Source organism: Schistocerca piceifrons, chromosome 8, assembly GCF_021461385.2.
Source record: "Schistocerca piceifrons isolate TAMUIC-IGC-003096 chromosome 8, iqSchPice1.1, whole genome shotgun sequence".
NCBI lineage: Eukaryota > Metazoa > Arthropoda > Insecta > Orthoptera > Acrididae > Schistocerca > Schistocerca piceifrons.
In genome coordinates, this window is record NC_060145.1 from 203,799,151 (window position 1) to 203,823,312 (window position 24,162).

The window sequence follows — 24,162 nt, forward strand, 5'->3', positions numbered from 1 at the left end:
TTCTAGGGGACTAATGACCTCAGCAGTTGAGTCCCATAGTGCTCAGAGCCATTTGAACCTTAGCACATAGAACAACTCAGCTGCATCAGTCGCCATCAACGTGAAGAAACAGTGTCAAGAACAAACGCAACCTTCCAATTACCTAAACGCTGTAAAAGGTAGTGCTGAAGCCACTGAGGCTAATTAATAATTATTTTCGAGACCGAGTAATGCGTTCAAGAACACAACAAAATCTTTTTGCAAATCAGTAAACCGAGGAAGAATAACAAAGACAAGACACGTAAAAACAGATGGCATAGCGCTAGAACAAAACCAAAGAATAAACCCATCATAAAAACATTTGTCACTGAATAAACGCCAAAGTCCACTGTGCGATTTCATTGTGTCACCAGGCGGTTCCTACACAGCCCCCCCCCCCCCCCCCTCTTTGTAGAGCGGAGCTCCGGGAACATAAGGATGCTTGTATTATGTAATTCTGCCCGCCTTAAAGCGCTTCTCTGAGAACGGTGAGTCTTCCGGTGTAGTTTCCTGCTTCTGGCTTGACGTGTTGCTCTCTGCGGGCAATACTTCGTCATTTTGCGTAGGCGGCGGTTCTTCACTGGTGTCTTGATTTTCTTCGTCAGCTGGTGGCCACATGAGTGCCGGTATAATTCTCTTAATGGAAACTGTTCGTCGCTTCCCATCATGATATATCTGCAGCGTATATTCACCTCTCGCGAGTACTTTATACGGCCCAGTATATGGCGGCTGAAGAGGTGTTCATACAGCGCCTGTCCTCAGCCACACAGATAAGGGCAATTCCTAAAGCTACTTTTGAACGAATGCCATCTTGGTGCCATGTCGAGAACCAGGAGTCGGTAGTAGCTATTCCATGTGGTTGCGGACTTGTTGTAAGACGTAAGGCATGTCGCCCGCTGTCGCTTCGGTCGGTGCAACGAAAGATTCGGCAGCAGCCTGAGGTTCTCTCCGTAAACCAGTTCAGCCACGGATGCATCTAGGTTTGATTTGCGGGCAGTTCGGAGGCCTAGCAGCACCACTGGCAACGCTGAAGTCCAGCTGTCGTTATGGCACATCAATACTGTCTTTAATGTCACCGCTCAACCATCCCATTGCTCGTTAGGTGATAAGCGGTGGTGCAGTGATGGCGGAATCCACAGAGTCTGGCTAATTGTTGGGAGAAAGTGGATTCAAAATGTCGCCCTTGATCAGTTCTCACGTACATTGGACATCCAATACGGGAGATCCAAGAAGCCAAAAATACTTAAGCTACGGTGTATGCTGAAATGCCCGATAGTGGAGAAGCTTCTGCAGATCTTGTATACCGGTCCACCGATGTCAACAAATACATGTAGCCTTCCGAAGGTGGTAGAGGGCCCACAATGTCCAAATGAAAGTTGGAGAACCTCTTTGTTATCGAGGCAAAATCTCCAACTGCTTTATGAACATGTCGTCCAATCTTGTTCCTTTGGCACAGCAAGCATGTTGTTACCCAACCGGTAATCCTTCCTTACACTCGGCCAGACAGAACGTTCCGTGAGTAGTTTGATACCGGATGACTGAGACCGTGTATGCTGTCGAATACCTCTTTCCGTAGTTGCCCTGGGATGAAAGGCCTGGGTTAGTTCGTAGCTATGTCGCACCATATCTTCACATTCGCGCCCGCCTACTAGATTAATTTTAACCTAAATTTTGTTGTTACGTCCTGTAAGTACTGTTGGAAATGTACGTCTTTAGCTTGTGCTGCGGCTAATTTATGGTAGTCTGTGGTTTGTGAAATAACCGAGACCCGCGACAGGAAATCGGCGACTATGTTCTCGGCTCCCTTGATATGCTTGATATCTGTAGTAAATTGACTGACGTATTCTAAGTGGCGAAATTGACGTGTAGAACAGTTATCCTGGGTCTTACTGAATGCAAAGGTTATTGGTTTATGGTTGGTGTATACAGTAAATGCTCTTGCCTCTAGATACGGGCGGAAGTACCGAATAGCTTCATACATCGCTAATAGTTCTCTGTCGTATGCGCTCCATTTCCTTTGTGGGTCTGTAAGTTTTCGTGAGAAAAAACCCAAAGGCTACCATTTGTCGTTTACTTTCTGGTGCAGTGTGGCTCCCAACGCGTCTTGGCTGGCATCGACTATTATTGAAGGAGGTACATTTGGTACAGGATGAGTAATGAGTACTGCTTTTCGTAAGCCGGCCTTTATGTGTTGAAATGCTCTATGTCCACGTTCCATTGCAACGGTCGTTTGCCATTTGCATATTTACCTGCGAGAGCGTCTGTCAAAGGCGTATGTACTAGCGCAGCGGCCCGCATCTCGTGGTCGTGCGGTAGCGTTCTCGCTTCCCACGCCCGGGTTCCCGGGTTCGATTCCCGGCGGGGTCAGGGATTTTCTCTGCCTCGTGATGGCTGGGTGTTGTGTGCTGTCCGTAGGTTAGTTAGGTTTAAGTAGTTCTAAGTTCTAGGGGACTAATGACCACAGCAGTTGAGTCCCATAGTGCTCAGAGCCATTTGAACCATTTTACTAGCGCAGCTCGCGGCAAATGCTGTCTATAGAAATTTACTACCCCTAAAAATTTTCTGAGTTGATGGTAAGTCTCGGGGCGGCTCATGTTGTCGATTACTGCTACCTTGTCCTCTCGCGGGCGTATGCCCTCTACCGAAACTTCATACCCTAGAAATGTCACTTGCCGTTTTCTCAGTTCGAATATAATGACTTTCTTGAGACAGAGAAGTTGCTGTCGATGCATCTGCACGGCTTTAGAAAGCATCGCTCCTGCGAAACGCAACTCGCCCTTTTTTCACATAATGTCTTTCGAACCATGGATGAAAGGTATCAGACGGATGCTATATTCCTTGACTTCCAGAAAGCGTTTGACTCGGTGCCCCACTGCAGACTCCTAACTAAGGTACGAGCATATGTGATTGGTTACCAAGTATGTGAGTGGCTCGAAGACTTCTTAAGTAATAGAACCCAGTACGTTGTCCTCGATGGTGAGTGTTCATCGGAGGTGAGGGTATCATCTGGAGTGCCCCAGGGAAGTGTGGTAGGTCCGCTGTTGTTTTCTATCTACATAAATGATCTTTTGGATAGGGTGGATAGCAATGTGCGGTTGTTTGCTGATGATGCTGTGATGTACGGGAAGGTGTCGTCGTTGAGTGACTGTAAGAGGATACAAGATGACTTGGACAGGATTTGTGATTGATGTAAAGAATGGCAGCTAACTCTAAATATAGATAAATGTAAATTAATGCAGATGAATAGGAAAAAGAATCCTCTAATGTTTGAATACTCCATTAGTTGTGTAGCGCTTGACACAGTCACGTCGATTAAATATTTGGGCGTAACATTGCAGAGCGATATGAAGTGGGACAACCATGTAGTGGCAGTTGTGGGGAAGGCAGATAGTCGTCTTTGGTTCATTGGTAGAATTTTGGGAAGATGTGGTTCATCTGTAAAGGAGACCGCTTATAAAACACTAATACGACCTATTCTTGTGTGCTGCTCGAGCGTTTGGGATCCCTATCAGGTCGAATTGAGGGAGGACATTGAAGCAATTCAGAGGCGGGCTGCTAGATTTGTCACTGGTAGGTAAGTGGCAACAAAACGACTATTCACGTTGGTGTGTAGAATATATGAGTCAGGCGATATACCATCTGACTTTCGGAAAAGCATCATCCACACAATTCCGAAGACGGCAAGAGCTGAAAAGTGCGAGAATTATCGCGCAATCAGCTTAACAGCTCATGCATCGAAGCTGCTTACAAGAATAATGTACAGAAGAGTGGAAAAGAAAACTGAGAATGCGCTATGTGACGATCAGTTTGGCTTTAGGAAAAGTAAAGTGACGAGAGAGGCAATTCTGACGTTACGGCTAATAATGGAAGCAAGGCTAAAGAAAAATCAAGACACTTTCATAGGATTTGTAGACCTGGAAAAAGCGTTCGACAATATAAAATGGCGCGAGCTGTTCAAGATTCTGAAAAAAGTAGGGGTAAGCTATAGGGAGAGACGGGTCATACACAATATGTACAACAACCAAGAGGGAATAATAAGGGTGGACGATCAAGAACGAAGTGCTCGTATTAAGAAGGGTGTAAGACAAGGCTGTAGCCTTTCGCCCCTTTCTGTACATCGAGGAAGCAATGATGGAAATAAAAGAAAGGTTCAGGATTCTTTTTCCTATTCATCTGCATTAATTTACATTTATCTATATTTAGAGTTAGCTGCCATTCCTTACATCAATGATACGAATCGCTGATGACATTGCTATCCTGAGTGAAAGTGAAGAAGAATTAAATGATCTGCTGAACGGAATGAACAGTCTAATGAGTACACAGTTTGGTTTGAGAGTAAATCGGAGAAAGACGAAGGTAATGAAAAGTAGTATAAATGAGAACAGCGAGAAACTTAACATCAGGTTTGATGGTCACGAAGTCAATGAAGTTAAGGAATTCTGCTACCTAGGCAGTAAAATAACCAATGACGGACGGAGCAAGGAGGACATCAAAAGCAGACTCGCTACGGCAAAAAAGGCATTTCTGGCCAAGAGAAGTCTACTAATATCAAATACCGGCCTTAATTTGAGGAAGAAATTTCTGAGGATGTACGTCTGGAGTACAGCATTGTATGGTAGTGAAACATGGACTGTGGGAAAACCGGAATAGAAGAGAATCGAAGCATTTGAGATGTGGTGCTATAGACGAATGTTGAAAATTAGGTGGACTGATAAGGTAAGGAATGAGGAGGTTCTACGCAGAATCGGAGAGGAAAGGAATATGTGGAAAACACTGATAAGGAGAAGGGACAGGATGATAGGACATCTGCCAAGACATGAGGGAATGACTTCCATGGTACTAGAGGGAGCTGTAGAGGGCAAAAACTGTAGAGGAAGACAGAGATTGGAATACGTCAAGCACATAATTGAGGACGTAGGTTGCAAGTGCTACTCCGAGATGAAGAAGTTAGCACAGGAAAGGAATTCGTGGCGGACCGCATCAAACCAGTCAGTAGACTGAAGACCAAAAAAAAAAAAAAAGAGGTTTGATCATCACGCGAGTGTTACGGAAATGCTTCAGGAACTCGGGCGAGAGTCTCTAGAGGAAAGGGGGCGTTCTTTTCGCTATTAAAGGAAATTTAGAGAACCAGCATTTGAGGCTGACTGCAGTACAATTTTACTGCCGCCAACTTACATTCCGCCAAAGACCACAAAGATAAGGTAAGAGAGATTAGAGCTCGTACAGAGGCACATAGGCAGTCATTTTTCCCTCGTTCTGTTTGGGAGTGGAACAGGGAGATAAGATGCTAGTTGTGGAACGAGGTACCCTCCGCCACGCACCGTGTGGTGGATTGCGAGATATGTATGCAGATGTAGATGTAGATGTAGATGCTTTGTTGACTATTATTCCGTACTGCTTTATGTGGGCGAACACTGCAGACAGCTGCTTCTCGTGTGCTTCTGCCTTCGTTGATGAGATTAATATGTCATCAAGATACGCGAAGCATCCTTTCAACCCGCACAACACTTCATCAATAAATCGCTCCCATGTTTGAACTGCGTTCTTTAACCCGAAAGGCATTCGGACATATTCGAAAAACCGAAAGGTGTTGTGACTGCTGTTTTCGGTATGTCTTTTTCTGCCACCGGTACTTAGTGATAAGCTTTTTTACAATCAACAATGCTAAAGATCTTTGCCCCAGCTAAATGATTTGTGAAATCTCTAATACTAGGCACTGGGTAACGATCTGGTACAGTATGAACGTTTAACTTCCTGTAATCGCCACATGGTCTCTAAGACCCATCTTTTTCTTTACCAAATGTAAGGGTGACGCCCACGGGGTGTCTGATTTACGTATGACACCTGATGCCAGTAATACCTCGAATTCTGCATTTGCTGCCACGTATCGATCGGGAGCTATCCTGCGCTGTCGTTGATGTATTGGCTGACCGGGCGTGGTGTAAATGCGGTGTACAGTTTTGTGAGTTACCGCTGATTTTTCTGCGACCGTGTTATAATTTACGTCTTGTGACACTGCGCCACAGTTATGCTTGCCAGCGCGGTAAGGGTCACGTTCCGTGATGCCATGCACTGTCTCATGATTTCGTTTAATCTGTACATTAGCAAGATCTACGGTAATGGTCATCTCACAAAGAAAGTCTGCACCCAATATCGCCTCTTACACCTCTGCCAGAATGAAGGTCCACTGAAAGCTTTTTGAGAAACCTAAAGCGACTTCGATTTTATGTGTGCCATGAGCAACAGTGGGCGACTTATTTGCTACGGTTAATTGTATCAGTGGAGTGCCATCCGTTCCTTGATAGTTAGTAAAGGGGAGCACACTCGCATCGGATCCCGAGTCTATAAGGTAGCAACTGTTAGACTTGACATCTCTGATATAAAGCCGTTTAGAGGTGGAAAGAAAATTATTGACGTTACTCACCCGTCCGTAGTTTGCGTCGATCTCACCCCGTTGTTGCAGGCGCTTGTCTGTGCTACCGCGGCCCTCTGCGCCTACTGCTTGCCGCCGCTCACGTTTTTGGTACGCACATGTCTGAGAACACTTTGTTGCTCTATCCGTGAAGCGCTGATGGTACCAACTTACCCGTCCTTGAATTTCGCCGTTGGCCTTGCTGTTTTCATTCTGTAACAATTGTGAGACCTGTTCTACGTCTAAATCTACATGATTACTCTGCAATTCACATTTAAGCGCTTGGCAGAGGGTTCATCGAACCACAATCATAGTATCTCCCTACCATTCCACTCCCGACCAACGTGCGGGAAAAACGAACATCCAAACCTTTCTGTTCGAGCTCTGATTTCTCTTATTTTATTTTGATGATCATTCCTACCTATGTAGGTTGGGCTCAACAAAATATTTATGTACCTGTTGCTGCAATAATGTCATCTGTCGTGTTAGTTCTAGCATTAGGTTGTTGACGTCCGAATGCTGAGTCTTCTGTATTGCTGCTATCACTTCTGACATTTCTCTCCCGTTAAAGATTGCCAATGCAAGTCATCTGTGGATTGCCTATGGCCGCACGGACTTTGTCTGCTATCTCCAAGAGGTTCTGCATGTTGTCTTTTTCATGAGTTACTAGTGCGGCTTTTACCGTGCTTTACAATTAATCTAGCGCAGATGTGTTTGAGCGTCACATCTAACAATTCTTCTGCGTTGACGATACCGCGCAAGTGCTTCCAAACTTCGACGGTGTCCTGTCACCTATAGCTTCTTCTTTAATCACCTGCCGTATGCGTTGATTTAACGGTTTACGCATTCTGGAGAGTAATACATTTTTCAACGCCACCTACACTCGTTGTGCTGGAGGTCGGAGTATTAGGCCGTGTCCTACGTGAGCGAGAGAAGCGCTCGACAGCGCGCGACTTCTGCATACCCGAGACTCCAGCGACAAGCAGCAGCTTCAGGCGGAAAGCTTGGGGTCCTGCTTGCGAGCGACCATATCGCGCTACAAGATGGCTGCTTTCAGCTAACCAGCTGTTTCTTTAAAACGGCGTCCCTAACCTGTAGAACTCTGTAGGTGGAGAGTAAAGCTATAGAATTAGGTTTACTGATGAAAATAAAGCGAAAAGGAATGTTGCGCATGAAATGTACAAAGAGAGGAATCTCCATGGAGAATTTTATAAATATCATCAACTATGAAGATTACCAGACAAATTCTTCGAATACACGTGAACGAGCAGAGGAGCATTCGACTGTCTCATCAATAAATTAAATACGAATGTTTTTTTTTTAAATGATCAACAACTTTTAACAGCCAATAAATGTAAAGGAGTGACTCCTACATGACTAACTACGCTAAATGCAAACATAGATACACATATTGATAAGAATAGACAAAAGCTGTCTGTAGTGAAGGGGTTGTGTATAAACTTCATGATTACGTTTTAGGAAAAAGTCCTGGGCTCGATTCCGGGCCATTCTTATATTTTTACTGACTCAGTTACAATTCTGTATACTAAGTTTAATGTGTACTGTTTACATTGCAACGCTAAGTATATTTTTAAGGTATTGCCAAAGAACTTGATCTTCACACCAATCCCAGTATATCACATACGTTTAATTTCTAATAAATTACAATGAAAAGGGAAATTTTACAGATATTTGATGTTGCAAAGGTAATTCATCAGCAGTCAATGTTAAGACCAAGCGTTTCAATTACTCTAAATAGTCTGTAAGAGTAAAGCTTACAAAAGTTTTGAAAAGAAAGTCAACCACTAATGATTTGTCTAAAAGTGGAAATAAAAAATATTAGGGAAACGTTTGGTGCACCTCATTTTCTGTTCATGATTTCGAGCTTCATTCAAAGGCACTTAGAACGTTACTCTGTGCTACTTATTTCTTTTACATAAATCATTTCATAAAATATTTTACTGATTTCTTTCATTTTTTAATTTCAAGTTTTGTTTAGAAAGCATGATCTTACTGACTCCTCGTTTGCCTTCCTAACGTACTTGATTCGAAGAAAGCCTTTTTGACATTTAAATTCCACACCAATGTATTTTTCAATGTGCAAAATGTGCAGATGAAATTTTTGACATTTAATTTACCGTATCATTTAGTGAAAAATTAAAATTTTTCCATAGCTTATTAATTATGTTTTCGTTAATTACCCAGATTACTTTCAAGCAGTTAAATATTTTCATGCCAATATAGACCTCATGCTGGTCACTTTGATACTACGTTTAACTGTTTCTCTCCACTTGTTTGGCTATGAAAATTTGGAGAAAACCCCTCACGGTGTAAGTTATAGGAAGTCTTGTTTTCGCTCTGCTCACGCGTTTACAAAACCGTATCGAGTGTTAATCGTATGATATAATAGTCCTTTCTGCGTGCTGTCATTTCCGAAGTTCGTCATTTCGATATCTCGAACCTTTTATGAGATCGACGATTTTTACAACTTGATTCCCGAAGCGCAGGAATTACATCTTCTGCGGTTGCTGCTCTAGCATCCGGCGCATTTACCGTTATCGTGAACTTCGTCTGCTCATCATGGCTCTTGCTTTGGGCAAACGTGAGCTCAATCATTGCAAACCATAGCTGCAATTTACCCGACAGGAACTGCCTTGTTCGAATTTTTACGTGCTGCGCGCTTTCCGTCGGGTTGTTGTTCTGAACGGCCGCACGCGTGTTTGACGTTGGAGTAATAGGCGTCTCCAGTGCTAACTTCAGTGCTTCATGTTGTTCATGTATCTGTTCTTGAAGGTTCACCAGCTGCATCTCTTCATTCCTCCGTGAACTTTGAGAAGTCGCTGAGTTCTCTTGTTTGTATATCGTTAATTTTCTCTATGTTCAGTGTTTGGGGTCATCACTAAAGCCACTTAGGCTAATTAATAATTAATTTCGGGTGAAAGTAATGCGTTCAAGTACGTAACTTTTTTTTGGTCGTTGAACACAGGAACAATCACAAAGCCAAGATATACAAAAAGAGATGGCATAGCGCTAGAACAAAACCAAAATATAAACCTATCGCAAATAACATTCTTCACAGAATAAACACCAAAGTCCACTGTGCGATTTCTTGTGTCACCAGGCGATTCCTACAGTGCCTTCGTCTGTATCCACATTACCATGCTAGGATAAAACCTCAGTACGTAGGCACCCGTATGTTCAACAGGACTCTGCTTTCATAGTACAGTCTGCAGATTCGTTACATTACACATTGAGAGATGTGAGACGCCTAGCAGACGAAACAAATGAGCAGATAGTTGGGGAACATGACACTGGAAGTTTGCAATATTCCATTTAGATTTAAATGAGGACTGTGTACTCTCACAAATTGTACCTTATCTTTCACAGATCAAGCGCACAACAAAACATTATTACATCCTCGATAGTTTACATGAATGGCCTGAAATGTTCGACATGTGTCAGAAACACAGTGGAAACAATCATTAATCCCATCATCCAGGGTGTTTTTCATTGGAGTTTGTGAGCGTTCATCACTGCCTGACACCTAAGTGGCATGCTCGCTCTGTGAAGTCTACAGAGGTCGACCTGCGGTATCCGTTCCCTTTCTGCAATGAGAGCCCATGAAAATTCTAGGAATGTCTGTAGTGGTGGAAGACGACCACAATCTCTACGTTAAAGATGACCCCACATATGCACGATGGGGTTCAGATCGGGACTAACCACCGGCCATTCCATTAATTCAACGCCCAATCTTCCCAAGACAACCCTGCTGACACCCGCCTCGTGGGCCAAAGCGTTTTAAAAGAATTCAGGACCAGCGCCGCATGCAGCAGTCACCACGTAACCCAGCAGGATATGTTCTAGGTACTGCCTGGCGGTAAGTCTACCACAGACAACGACAGGATTCGTATGGCTGTCAACACTGAAGCTTCCCCACAGAACCTTGGAAATCTGTCGATTTCCTGGACAACATGTGGAAGGTAGCGCTTACCACGGATCGCCACAAACGAATAGGGCCATCGCTTTGCGTAAGAGGATACATGGGCTCGTCTGCGAATAATAAGTTTCGCCAGTGACGAGGTTGCCAGCAGACATGTGAAGGCCGAACTGAAGACAAGCTGCGAGACGATACCGTGTCAAGCGGGGTACTAGAACAGGGAAATTGCGTCGTACGGTTCACTCTCGTAACCTGTTCATTACAGTCTGATCGAACACAGTGGCTCCTGTGACCCTTCAAACATCGTCGTGCAGTGCTCTGGCGGCATCCGTACGACGGTGGAACCCAAACATTGCCGGACATCGGTCTTCATGTGGTCTTCTAATGCGTCGCCGGCGCTGTCCAACTTGTGAGGTGACAGGCTTTGGGGGCCGCATTTTCTGTAGCAAAAATCGCGGCAAAGTGGCAGTCGAGAATCTGACGTGTTTACATATAAGATGGGTGTGTTTGTCAGCCGTATTGACAGCAGCAGAATTGTCCTAGTTTCGGGACTGACCGACAGATGGCGGTACTTTAAAATGAGTACGGTCAGTACGGCGTCCAGCCACGTGACGGGAAAACTCAACGGCCGGCACACTAGCTCATGGCGGGTTTCTGTGGGCCGCTTTTAGCTTAGAGCTAAAGTTAATGATGTAAAAATAAATAAAAATTGATCCCAATGTGGCACAAAGGAGCTTGTAGGCTCATTTTAAAGCAGAAAATTAGCCGGTTGTGCTCATATGAACGCGCCTCCAGTCGCTCTGGCAGTTTTTGAATTATAATATAGTGAATATTTTAATAACTAAGTGAGATTGTAACTTGGTCATCTTGGATATGCTGTGACAAAATTTTACGAACGAGGTGTCAAATGAAAGGTCTGAATGATTAGTATTATGATATCTGTGTAGCTTTTTTTACATGTTTTAAAAATTCAAATGATGAACCGGAATACTGTTTTTGTGATTAAAAATTCGGAATTTTGATAAATAATATGAACTATAAAGATAGCGGCAGTGCAGAAAAGTAGATATAAGGAAATAGGTGATAGAGTAATAATATCAGTTATTTATGCATTGAAACTATTTTAAATAATGAAAAGTTCTATATGAAGAACACATAAATTTTAATAATATACGATACCACACAGAAATTCTGATGTTGAATCTGAATTCACCGGAAGATTTCCGTCTGAATAGAAGTGTTACATGAATTTTATTGTATCTATATTAAGTGTAAAGGTAAATTTTATGTGCAAAGAAACTTGATTTGACTTCAGAGTGTTCATACAGAGGGCTTTTAAGGACGGCAATTTTCTGTGGTAGGGGGCAGTCTTTCAGTTGAGTTGAAAGGGGTAGCACGTGTGACTGGCGGAAGTCTATGCACAAATTGGATCGCGAAGTAGCATGGAACTTGCAATTTTCAGCAGTTGCGTGCTGCTGGACTTTGAAGAATTCTCAGTGGTGCGTTTGTGACACTTGCAGAAAATTTCGCGCACTAGCTGCGGGGCATTGTGATTTCAGCTTGCGGCTGGACTTCGGATTGTGTTCGTCGGTTTATTATTATTTTTCGAGAAGTATTCTCTACTCGGAACTTTATTCATCTTGGGGTTTCGGCTATTTTAAAAGAAACATTAAGCGAATAATTGCTGAATGATTGTGATTAATATTTGAGTGGCGCTGTTGAAATAACTCGGTAAATTTTTGAGGTCAAATCAAGAACACTTAACGGTATTTCAGTCACATCTGTCCAGAACAAGCTAAAATAAACTCCAATTATTTAAAACTGTGTTGCGTTCACTAAAAATTATTCCTACCTGCTAAAATCAGTTTTTTATAAACTTGGCATTAATTTAAAATTACTGGGGATAGTGCAGCGGATGTGGTTTGCACTCCTTAGATGTAATGTAACCAATTTAGTTAATAAGTCCAACCACATTTTACAGAACGCCAAGGGGATGCATGCTATGTAGGTGCTTTGGTGACAATTTTTTTTTTTATTTATTTTTTTTCGTGCAGAAGCACGTGGGGGCTTGAGTCATCTAGTTTTACTAGATAACTGGCTGTGATCACCCAGTGCCACCAGTGTGTTTCTCCCAATCTCGCGCATAGAGAGTAACCGTAGCACGTCGCAGAAGGTTATCTCGACACAGCGAAGTTTGCAAACGGGTATATCTCGTCCGTAGTAGCTCCCAAACTCACCATGCGTACTGACCCGCCTCCCTCTAGCGTGGCTACAACCTATGGATGACAGAGGAGAGACAACAGTATTTGCAGCAACAAGTTGAAAAGTACATACCATTTGGATCAAGGAGACCGCGTTTGCGTCTCTCATTGCGGTCAGATGTCGCATTCCATGTGCCTGGTTGAATTCAACGTCCACAGATGACAACTGCCATTTGTGTACCTCACTTGAAAACACTGACTCACCGGTACTCTTTCCCTTCTCGGAGTTACCCGACAATGCATGACGCAGGCAGTAGTTGTCGAATGATTTTAATTGTTGCATATAGTGACTGAAAGAGAAGATCTCAAGCCATGTGCTAAGACCACAGGTGCCGCCTGCATCAAAATAGATATAATATTCCAGAATTTGATAGACGTGCTCACCTAATTCTTTTGAACAGTGTAAACCTAAATCAAGTTTCTTGTGTTTGTGTGAGAAGTTATAGACTAAGTAACAGGATAGAACGCTGATAGGACGTAGCATTATTGTCGCTTTTCATTTATCACTGCTGAACTTTACCAGTCGCCAGATTTACTGATTTACACGAGAAAAGCAATAGTATCTTTCATTGGAACATTGCCTTACTCATTTATCAGTCATACGGCATTTTGTACTGAAGAAGGAAAATGCTGGTGGTAAGATGTACAACCTACAGGACATCCTCGATCTGTTGGAAATTTGTTTTCTGACCTGTCCGTTCCTGATGGACTTTAACCACCACTTGCTGGAAAGCAAACAGAAACAAATACGGTCTAGTTCATGATACTCACTGCATTGGTTGGTTGCTTGGGGAAGGAGACCAGACAGCGTGGTCATCGGTCTCGTTGGATTAGGGAAGGATGTGGAAGGAAGTCGGCCGTGCCCTTTCAGAGGAACCATCCCGGCATTTGCCTGGAATGATTTAGGGAAATCACGGAAAACCTAAATCAGGATGGCCGGACGTGGGATTGAACCGTCGTCCTCCCGAATGCGAGTCCAGTGTCCAAGCACTGCGCTACCTCGCTCGGTCCCGCATTGGCAGTTAGTTTCACATGACCACACAGAAAATCGTAATGAAGCTAAATCTGGAGACTGTGGCGTTAATTCCACCGGACCTCAACGACCTATCCATCTCCCAAGAGAAATTAGGTATCCACATATGTCAAAGCAGCCTTCCCATAATGGGGCGGAGAACAGTCGAGCTGAAAGAAAGAAGTGTCTCCTCTTGAAACAGTAGCGATTGCAACACACCTTTTTCTAATAAATGTAGATCAGTGGCTGCTGTTTGTACCCATGATGAAGAAGATCCAAACAGCACGACAACCCCATATCTCGCACCACACTGTCACTTTCGATGTGCCAACTACGTTCGATAGATCCATTCAGTGAGAAGGACATCTGTTCAATATCTGGTATTCTGTTTATTTACCCGTCCGTTTACACGGAAATTAAATTCGTCCAAAACGGAACGTCGTAGGGGTAATTATGGTTATCGTTCATTTTCTGTATTATAGAAACTGCTAAATTAAATCAACGATCTCATTTGTCGCTGGAGATATGACAGACTATTTGCATTTTGTGTGGGCAAAATGTTCATTATTGATGAGCAGTGAATTCCAGCATTCTGAGAGATACTGTGCTCGTGTTTCTTAGCGCATTATGACAGAACTGCGGCTCATCTTGCTCCAGTCGTAGTCGTTTTGGAGAGGCCGTCTTTCAATTTGTCTGCAACAGAGCCAGTTGCATGAAATTTCGCGATACGCTTCACGCCTGCACAGAGAGTAACGGTTGGATTGTCCAGATGGAGTTGGTTGGAATTTCTGCAATATTACGGGCTCTCACATCTCCTGATGTCAAGACTATCTCAAAGCGTTCGGTTTATATTGACACCGTCACCTTTCAATCAGCTATAAGGAAAAATATCTGGTATAACTCGAAAATAAATAAAGTTATGCTCAAATGAAAAGCACCAACGTATTTCTTCTGTAACTCTGTCTTTCTATGACAAATGACCCCTTTCCCAATTACATTATACGAAAATTTGTTTACTTCTCTTGTATTTGTGCAATCCATGTACCACTACTGGCCAGGGTGTACAGGAAATATTCGAAAATCAGATGCGCAATAATACAACTATATTACTGATGTTCATTATGATGACAGACACATAAATTAAATACCAGCATGTGGATTCAGTTCGTTTTAATTCTACGATCGATGACTACAGGAAGAAAATAAAATGCGTGGGGTACTCCATGAACATGTTTATTCAGCAGAAAGCAGGCTACAAAAGAAATTAATATGAGCCACCAAAGCTAAGTTTGTATACGATTTTGATCTGTGGTCACAGAATTGTAGGTTCAATCCTTGTAATGATCTGAGACTCTTGCTTCGGAGATGCAGCTTCTCTCAAGGCTAGCGTAAGAGTTTTACCTACATATATGCTAAATCCAGTGAAGAGCTAACCTAGGTTACTGTGTTCAGACTACACACAGTTACAGATCCCGAAGACTGTGCTTGTGATCTTCTACGAAATGAATATAATTCAATTAAAAACAGTGATCGCATTCTTGTGTAATTTCTATAAATGTTCTATAAATTTAGTGTACATTTATAAACTGAAAACTTTTGACATTTCACATGAATAACATTTCAATGAAACAAATTTTTGTACACTACCCGAAATCTGTCATTTTTAAATTTTACACAATAAGAAAACTGGTCGCTAATTTGGAAAGAATTTATTGTTATACATCTCTCACGGTTTATTTTTCTCTACTGCTCATTTATTGGCTGCACACTAATCTCATTACAAAACATACAAAACATTCTTAATTGTGTGTTTAGTGTTGGCCTCATTGACAGAAGTACTTCCGTATCCTTCATTAGATACCATAAACAACTGATAGCTTCAACATAAAGAACAGAGGTCATAGATAACATTAACACCTACACAAACAATTTTGTTTCGTTAGTTGACTGTTTCGTTCATTCTTAATAGAATATACGTTATAAATAAAAAAACGATACTGTTGTAACGTTATACGATATTTCTCATTTTACAAACCTGTTTTCGACTGTTACACCGTCGTCAAGTAAAAATATCAATATCTGTAGCTATGAAATGTTTAGAGATCAAATATTTTAAACTATAAGCATCTGCAAGGTATCTCTGTCGGGTTTCAAAGATGTCAATCGGTAATGTTTGATTCAGGACTCAAATATCGCGTAGATAAAATATGTGACATATTAAATAATGATGTTACATACATAACGTTACACATTTTCCCCATTGGTAAAGACAGCACATCAAGTTTGAAAGGCAGTGTAATACATAAAATCACTTCTAATTCTAGCATATTCTATATAGGCCATATCAGTGTGCATTTACCCACTCACTTGAAGGAACATCATATAAGTTTGACACTCGGAAAAGGAGACTTCTGTTCAGACAACATGCTTAAAGATACCACCGCTCCTAGGTGCAACGTGAAGTCTCAACTAACATCCAAAAGGGAGACAGATGATCTGCTTTGAAAAAATGGAAAGCAATAAAAATATCTACCTGCCCAGCATAGTACTGAACGATTAGACTGTAAGGAATCCGTGACCCCACGAACATACATCGTAGTATTCGACACCCAGGTCAATAGCAGACAGGAGTCGATTATCGAGCGCTGCAGGAGGCAGTGAGAGGATGAAAGCAGTACTGTAAAGACTGGTAAAAGAAATGCCGGTCGAGCACAGTACGGTGTGAATGGTGGATGTGCCGAGTGAGAAGTAAATTGTAAATTCACTGGAGTGTGACAAATGAGCGCGTTCCCTTATTGTCGTGGGGTTGACCCTCATCAATACCGATTCACGAGTGATAAAAACCAAAAGTGACAAGTGCCGAATTACGTGTTTCGCGTCAAACGCGTCGGCCAGCAACAGCCATGGATTGGAGTGAGGATTCTTTTGAATGTTAACCATCATCAAGTGTGACTAAGTACTTAAAATCAGCAACCAATAAAAGATTTCACCATAACTAAACGTATAACGCGAAGGCAGAAACTGCCTCAGAATTTGTGTGTAAATAGAAAATACATATCAGTTTCTACATGGCAACCTTTGTGGTCTATAATAATAAAAAATCTTTCAATCATTAACTATTCCGTTGAAGAACAGTAGCACTGTTCAAATACCCCGAAACCACAGCAGAAGAGACGATGGCCTTTCATCAATTAAGCACACGGACATATATTCATAGTAATTAACTGTCTGGCGGCTTTGGTAAATCACACAAAACCCAATAAAGGATATAACAGGGGAGTTTCAAGACACAGTTGGCTTACTCATAGATACTCGTACGAATTCCATACAGACCACCTTGTAAATCACCCATCTTATACACACATACCATGTTTCCTGTATTTCAGTTACTGTATTTTTATTTCCTTTGTTAAAATGTTCATTCACTACATTGTATATGAAGGGCTTATTTCAATAGCGGTGCAAGTCAATTACCTCCTCTTATCTGCCTATAATGCTTCTGCAATTAATGAACCAAACAAACAGAAAGAAAGTTCCATCTCTAGGAAAAAGGCATGTGCTTGGATATTTCTGGTATCTCAACTGCCGATTTTTCAGCGCTCATTTAACTTTATGGCCCTGTATCTCACAATGATCAAAAATGATCTTGTACCACTATTGAAATAAACCCTTCATATCTTTACTTGTAATGTTTTACTTACTGGCAAATTTGAGCCTGTTAATGACAAGATTATTTTGTTCAGTAATACTTTGCACATCTCCCAGAGTTTACTATATATTGTTCAACTAATTTTCAGCTCATAACAGGTATTGTAATCTGTTATGTAGTTAATAATAAAAAATCTAAATTTTTTCTAAGATAAATAATATTTCCTCGAACTTTAATGAAAGAACTCATCTCATTTTAGTCTTGAATATAATATTAACTATTGTTATAATTCTAAACCAACTGAGATACTTGACAATCCACCTAGTTATAAATCATAGATCCCACAAAAATTTCACAGCCATGCATATTTATCTTTACACCAGATAGTGATGTAACAGACAACAACCTGTTTCTAAAATAATAAATACTGCAGAATATTAAATTATTGTCTTGTTTCTTCATTCACAACAATTAAGTTATGTAAATAATAAGCCAGTGAAATCAGTATAAAATTATCAACCTGCCGTTTATAAATCAATACTTTAATCTAACTCATGTCTCCCAATAACAATAAAGCAAATGAAGCAAACACTAAGATATATAGTCTTCACTTGTTAATATTCTACCTTTATTTTATTACACTACATCAGTATAGTAAACTTAAATCAATGAAAATGAAGAAAAATTGTATATGCCCAAGTGAGCCACAATAACTTGACTAATCCAGCAATTCAGACATGGAATAAATTTATTGTTTCAGTAAAGACAAATTTTGGTGGAGTTTCTAATGAAAGGATATGGTGATAATTGCTGCATTGCTGACCCTTTCGTCTTAAGTACTTTAAACTGAAGAATACCATACTCAGATACCTCTTATTTCCTTCAGTATTATTTCAAATTAGTCAATTTTTAGTAAGAAATTTTGATATGTGAAAGTTCTCTTCGTTTTATCTCTGTGTGTATGATGATTCATTATCTTGTCATATGAGTTGGTTCTCAGAATACAATATCATCCATCCATCAGATAATATATTAGTCACATATTATACACTCCTGGAAATTGAAATAAGAACACCATGAATTCATTGTCCCAGGAAGGGGAAACTTTATTGACACATTCCTGGGGTCAGATACATCACATGATCACACTGACAGAACCACAGACACATAGACACAGGCAACAGAGCATGCACAATGTCGGCACTAGTACAGTGTACATCCACCTTTCGCAGCAATGCAGGCTGCTATTCTCCCATGGAGACGATCGTAGAGATGCTGGATGTAGTCCTGTGGAACAGCTTGCCATGCCATTTCCACCTGGCGCCTCAGTTGGACCAGCGTTCGTGCTGGACGTGCAGACCGCGTGAGACGACACTTCATCCAGTCCCAAACATGCTCAATGGGGGACAGATCCGGAGATCTTGCTGGCCAGGGTAGTTGACTTACACCTTCTGGAGCACGTTGGGTGGCACGGGATACATGCGGACGTGCATTGTCCTGTTGGAACAGCAAGTTCCCTTGCCGGTATAGGAATGGTAGAACGATGGGTTCGATGACGGTTTGGATGTACCGTGCACTATTCAGTGTCCTCTCGACGATCACCAGTGGTGTACGGCCAGTGTAGGAGATCGCTCCCCACACCATGATGCCGGGTGTTGGCCCTGTGTGCCTCGGTCGTATGCAGTCCTGATTGTGGCGCTCACCTGCACGGCGCCAAACACGCATACGACCATCATTGGCACCAAGGCAGAAGCGACTCTCATCGCTGAAGACGACACGTCTCCATTCGTCCCTCCATTCACGCCTGTCGCGACACCACTGGAGGCGGGCTGCACGATGTTGGGGCGTGAGCGGAATACGGCCTAACGGTGTGCGGGACCGTAGCCCAGCTTCATGGAGACGGTTGCGAATGGTCCTCGCCGATACCCCAGGAGCAACAGTGTCCCTAATTTGCTGGGAAGTGGCGGTGCGGTCCCCTACGGCACTGCGTAGGATCCTACAGTCTTGGCGTGCATCCGTGCGTCGCTGCGGTCCGGTCCCAGGTCGACGGGCACGTGCACCTTCCGCCGACCACTGGCGACAACATCGATGTACTGTGGAGACCTCACGCCCCACGTGTTGAGCAATTCGGCGGTACGTCCACCCGGCCTCCCGCATGCCCAGTATACGCCCTCGCTCAAAGTCCGTCAACTGCACATACGGTTCACGTCCACGCTGTCGCGGCATGCTACCAGTGTTAAAGACTGCGATGGAGCTCCGTATGCCAAGGCAAACTGGCTGACACTGACGGCGGCGGTGCACAAATGCTGCGCAGCTAGCGCCATTCGACGGCCAACACCGCGGTTCCTGGTGTGTCCGCTGTGCCGGGCGTGTGATCATTGCTTGTACAGCCCTCTCGCAGTGTCCGGAACAAGTATGGTGGGTCTGACACACCGGTGTCAATGTGTTCTTTTTTCCATTTCCAGCAGTGTATTTTCATTAACCTCATGACATTTCTAAATGTTAATTAAAGATATATTTTTATCATATTAACAGAATCTTCCGTCGGTTCTTGGAAGAACAACATAATAATAAATGAAAAGCACCAGTTTGCTTTTGTTCTACAATATTACTTTTATTGTTAACCGGTTTTTCGGCTTGTTAATATATATTTTTATCTGTTTCGTAAATAAACATAGTTTTCTGGTAATATAAATTTTGATATAGAGTAGATCTGTAAAAAATTAGTTTTCTGTCTAATATTTGAAGACGTATGATCTATAATCGTATATGATATTATTTCTGAAATCTCACATTTTTCTTTTTCAGCTTGTAAATGCATCTTATTCGTACTATGCGCTTTTGAGCCAAATGAACAATCGCTAGAATCCAAACTGGCGCTGGACTCTGGATCTCAAAGGACACAGACATAAGAAATCATTGAGTAATTGTCGTTAACAGTTTAGAAAGACATTGACAAGGGATACAGAATAGTCCTACAGAAGAATATAATTGTGAGTTACATTAGGTAGAAAGTATTCTTTTTTCAATGTTTGATACTGAATTATTCTCACAATTTTTCCTTGTACACTCAGTTACGATTAGAGGTAGACATTCTGATATTTTGTAGAATTAGTAGCAATATTTTGAGCCTTAATGGCCTTTTTCCATGTCTGCTTAAAATGGGGAATCATTCTGTGAGTACTGTTGGCAACTGCAAATGAGCTGCCACATCCCACACTGTGATTACTTTTACTAGACTGTAGCCTTTTTCTTAGAATATGCCTTTATTCATTTTCTACAATGTTGAAAAACTATTCACTACCTAATTCCACTATGGTCAGTACCATTTGCTTTTTATTAATGGTAGAGTAGTGTGCTATGAGATGCAACCAGAAATGTAGAAGTGTGTGTATCAAACAAACATAAATTAGTTGTATTATCTCAGTAGCTGTTCTTACTTGATAATGTCTACACATTGCCAGTGCATTTATCTGCTGTCCAATTTAAGGTGCTATGTGTAGAATAATGTAAATGAACTTTAGTACTGGCATAATAAAGTTGTTGTTCCAATAAAGGTTGTTAACGTTCAGTTTTATCATTGTGATTATATTATGTATGAGGCCCCGCTTGCAGTCTTCTTTTACAGTTCTTTAGTCACATTTGCGGTTAACATTTTGTGGAAACAACGTAATGTCTTCAGCAAACCCCATTGAGAGTCTATTACCTAGAACATTTTAAAAAACAATGTTATTTTTCCTATACTTTTTACTTTTTTATCAAGGTTTTGTTACTCACTTATGCCATACACTTCAGTGTTATTTTTTAACTTCACTCCAACTAATGAATCTTTTAATTTTATTCTAAAACTGCCCATTGTAATTTGGTTAATATGCTTGTGGAATTGTGAAGCAAACACAGATTTTTTAAAAATATTTTATCATCTGTTACATACATTTTACATGTTACTTGCTCAATACTGACATGAAATAACCAGACTTCTGTCAACTGATGTAATTTTAAACATTTTATAATTTTGCATTAGGTGACTATAAAAAATAAAATGCAATTTGTAAAAATGTATTATCTAGGTTATCTTACTTTGTTAATCATTTTTATTATATTCTGAGGTTCACTGAAGCAAACCAGTATTCACATGATTAATTAATGCAAAAAATGATCATTGGTATCAATATCTGTTCACTTTTAGGTGTACATGGTCGTGAACAGACCATTTTCTCCCTGAAATTTGAGAGTGCATAATTATTTATCCATAGCTCTTACGAAGTTGAAGTTTCATGGTGCAACTGATTGTGGCTAGATAAAACAGTATTAGAAAAAAATTTCATTCTATCTGTTTCAGTTTATTTAATTCAACAATTCGTTGGAAGATGAATTTTAAAAGAGCATTTCATTTTTGGTGCCATTATCAGGGGAATCCAACACCGAACGTTACAGAAACTGTGGCAGGCTTCTCTCAACATCTATAGAAAATGTTGTTTCTTAAATCTCCTAGATTAAAGTAAATTTAGTACAATAGCAAAAATTTATTTCATGGAATTATTACTTTGAAAAGGATTCCGCTAAGAATGATGTGTGAAATAACCACACACAGACATTTCTATGAAGTATTAGGAATAATACAAATGTATAATCATAATCTTCACTTGAGAGACATTCAGCGAATAGAGCTGAAACCATTGTGATACCATACATACAATTTAAGGTCTGAGAATATGTTTTCCAAAAAAGAACTTGTCACTGCTGCATATTACGGTGGACTAGAAATTTCTCTTTCCTTTCCACAATCTTTCTACAGTCTCTTCCTTATTCTTCACTCGTTGATAGCGACCTCATCAAATCTTTCTACTAGTAACAGTTGTTGACGATCAGTCATGATCAGGTTTAGTATTACACTGTTCTGTTCCATGTCTAGAGAGCTAAATCAATCATTATTTCAGTATTGTTAATTAAAACAATACTGAAAAATATTATTTCACCCATCACAGATTCATCTAACGAAGGTCGTTTTCGGTACACTCTCTGATATGCAGTTGTTGCAACTTGGAACTATGTAAATATTCACCAAACAAATCACACTCTGCAAGATCACTACATAATATCTAGATTGCTTCCATAACAGTAGTAGACAAGTAATGTTTATAACTGTAGTTTTCTTGTAGTTTAATCAATGACTTGCCTCTTGGGGGAGCAGTCTGTTGTTCTGGTCTGTAGAAATTTTACTATATCAAATTGCCCAGGCAACTTTTTTCGTTTTTATGGAATCACTCCCACACTCCACAATTCTTTTTACTGTTAGTCCACAATACTGATTCATACAGTCATTGCGTGGTTTCCTCAAGCTGGCTGCCATTAGCATCTGGAAGCATCCTCAAGCTTAACCTATGGTATAATAGCATTAACACAGTTTGTCATTATCTACTCTCAGATGAATTTCAAAGTACCTGTCAGGTTAGCTGAGAGTGCTAATGCGCTGCTTCCTGGACTCGGTTAGGCGAGCTGGCCTGGGATCTACTCCACTCGGCGAATTAACGATGCAGGCCAGTGTGCCAGCTGGCCTGGATGTGGTTTTTAGGCGGTTTTCCGCATCCCCTAGGTGAACACCTAGCTGGTCCCCATGTCCTACCACAGTTACAGGACTCGCAGACAAGTTCACATGTTTGCACTATTCCATGGACTGCACTACACGCAGGTGGGTGAGGTACACTTTTTCGGTCCCAGGGGGTACTAGGTGGCGAGAGGAAGGGCATTCGGCCGCCCCTTAACATTAACATTTCCAAATCCATATTTCCAAATCCATATCTAACCACGCTGACCCTACGCGACCGCGGGATAAAGACACAAGCGATAGATAGGATGTGTTTTAGAGTTTCCCTGTATAAGAAAGTTTGCATTTGGAAGTGCAGTACATGGTTATCTTACCTCGCAGAAATATTTTCAGTAGCAGTCTTTGTAAATACTGTAAGTTGAAATTTATTGATACAAAACTGTGGTATAGTGCTAAACTTTTTTATTCTTCCTTTTGAACATCACAAAAACCGAAATAAAATTGCAAAACCAAAGGCGTACTTGGCTGAGATACGTAACGAACGTGTATGTCGAAACATCCTCACAACGCGACTGCCACATAGGCACTGAAATGAAAGGAGATTTAACCCAATCACAGTGATTTATTGGTAGTGTATACTGGACTGAAGGAAAAGTGGCTATATTAATAAACCGAACATTTATCAAAACAGAATAAAAGACACTTTGTCATTCAAGTTTCCTGAAATTTTCATGATCATATTAAATTTTCAGTTTTGTTTTGACTGACTAAAATGTAATAAAAATTACCTTTATACTTATTACTGCTATTTGCAGCAGTTTTTTGAAGTAAACTGGTTTTTTCAATTACTAATCTAAGCGCTTCGTGTCATTGTTGGCTTGTAGTTATTTTCACAGCCCTTAGTAACCTGTCGGTTTCGCTTGAATAGATACAATATATAATCACCAATATGATAAGCTAATTTGATTGTTAAAAAATTGGGGCAGCAAGAATGGTCTTTTCCTCATCGTCACAATTGTCTAGAAGCAGAGGAAACACTTCCCTCGGTTCCCAGAGTAAAGTAATGACGTCAGTTGCCAACACAGAGGAATATTATATAGATATTAAGAGAAGGAAAGAGGTGGAGGGAAGAAATGAGTTTAACGTCCAGTCGACATTGCTGTCTGCATCCACATCTACATACCACATTATAGTGCGTGGTGGAGGGCACCCTGTACCACTACTAGTCATTTCTTCTCCTTTTCCACACGCAAATTGAGCGAGTGGCTATATGGCTCCATAGGAGCCCTAATCTCTCTAATCTTATCTGCATTGTCGTTATGCAA

The 24,162-nt window shown here is 41.2% G+C and overlaps 1 protein-coding gene across 1 annotated transcript in view; it reads left to right on the top strand.

The window, feature by feature from the left end:
* The window catches only part of LOC124712197 (odorant receptor Or2-like), a 44,789-nt gene extending 24,438 nt beyond the window's left edge, over window positions 1-20,351 (top strand). Inside the window, exon 5 of the mRNA XM_047242494.1 lies at window positions 20,098-20,351. Within this exon, the coding sequence (XP_047098450.1) occupies window positions 20,098-20,154 (57 nt within the window). The 3' untranslated portion in view covers window positions 20,155-20,351. The remainder of the gene's footprint in view (window positions 1-20,097) is intronic.
* The last annotated feature ends 3,811 nt before the right edge of the window (window positions 20,352-24,162 follow it).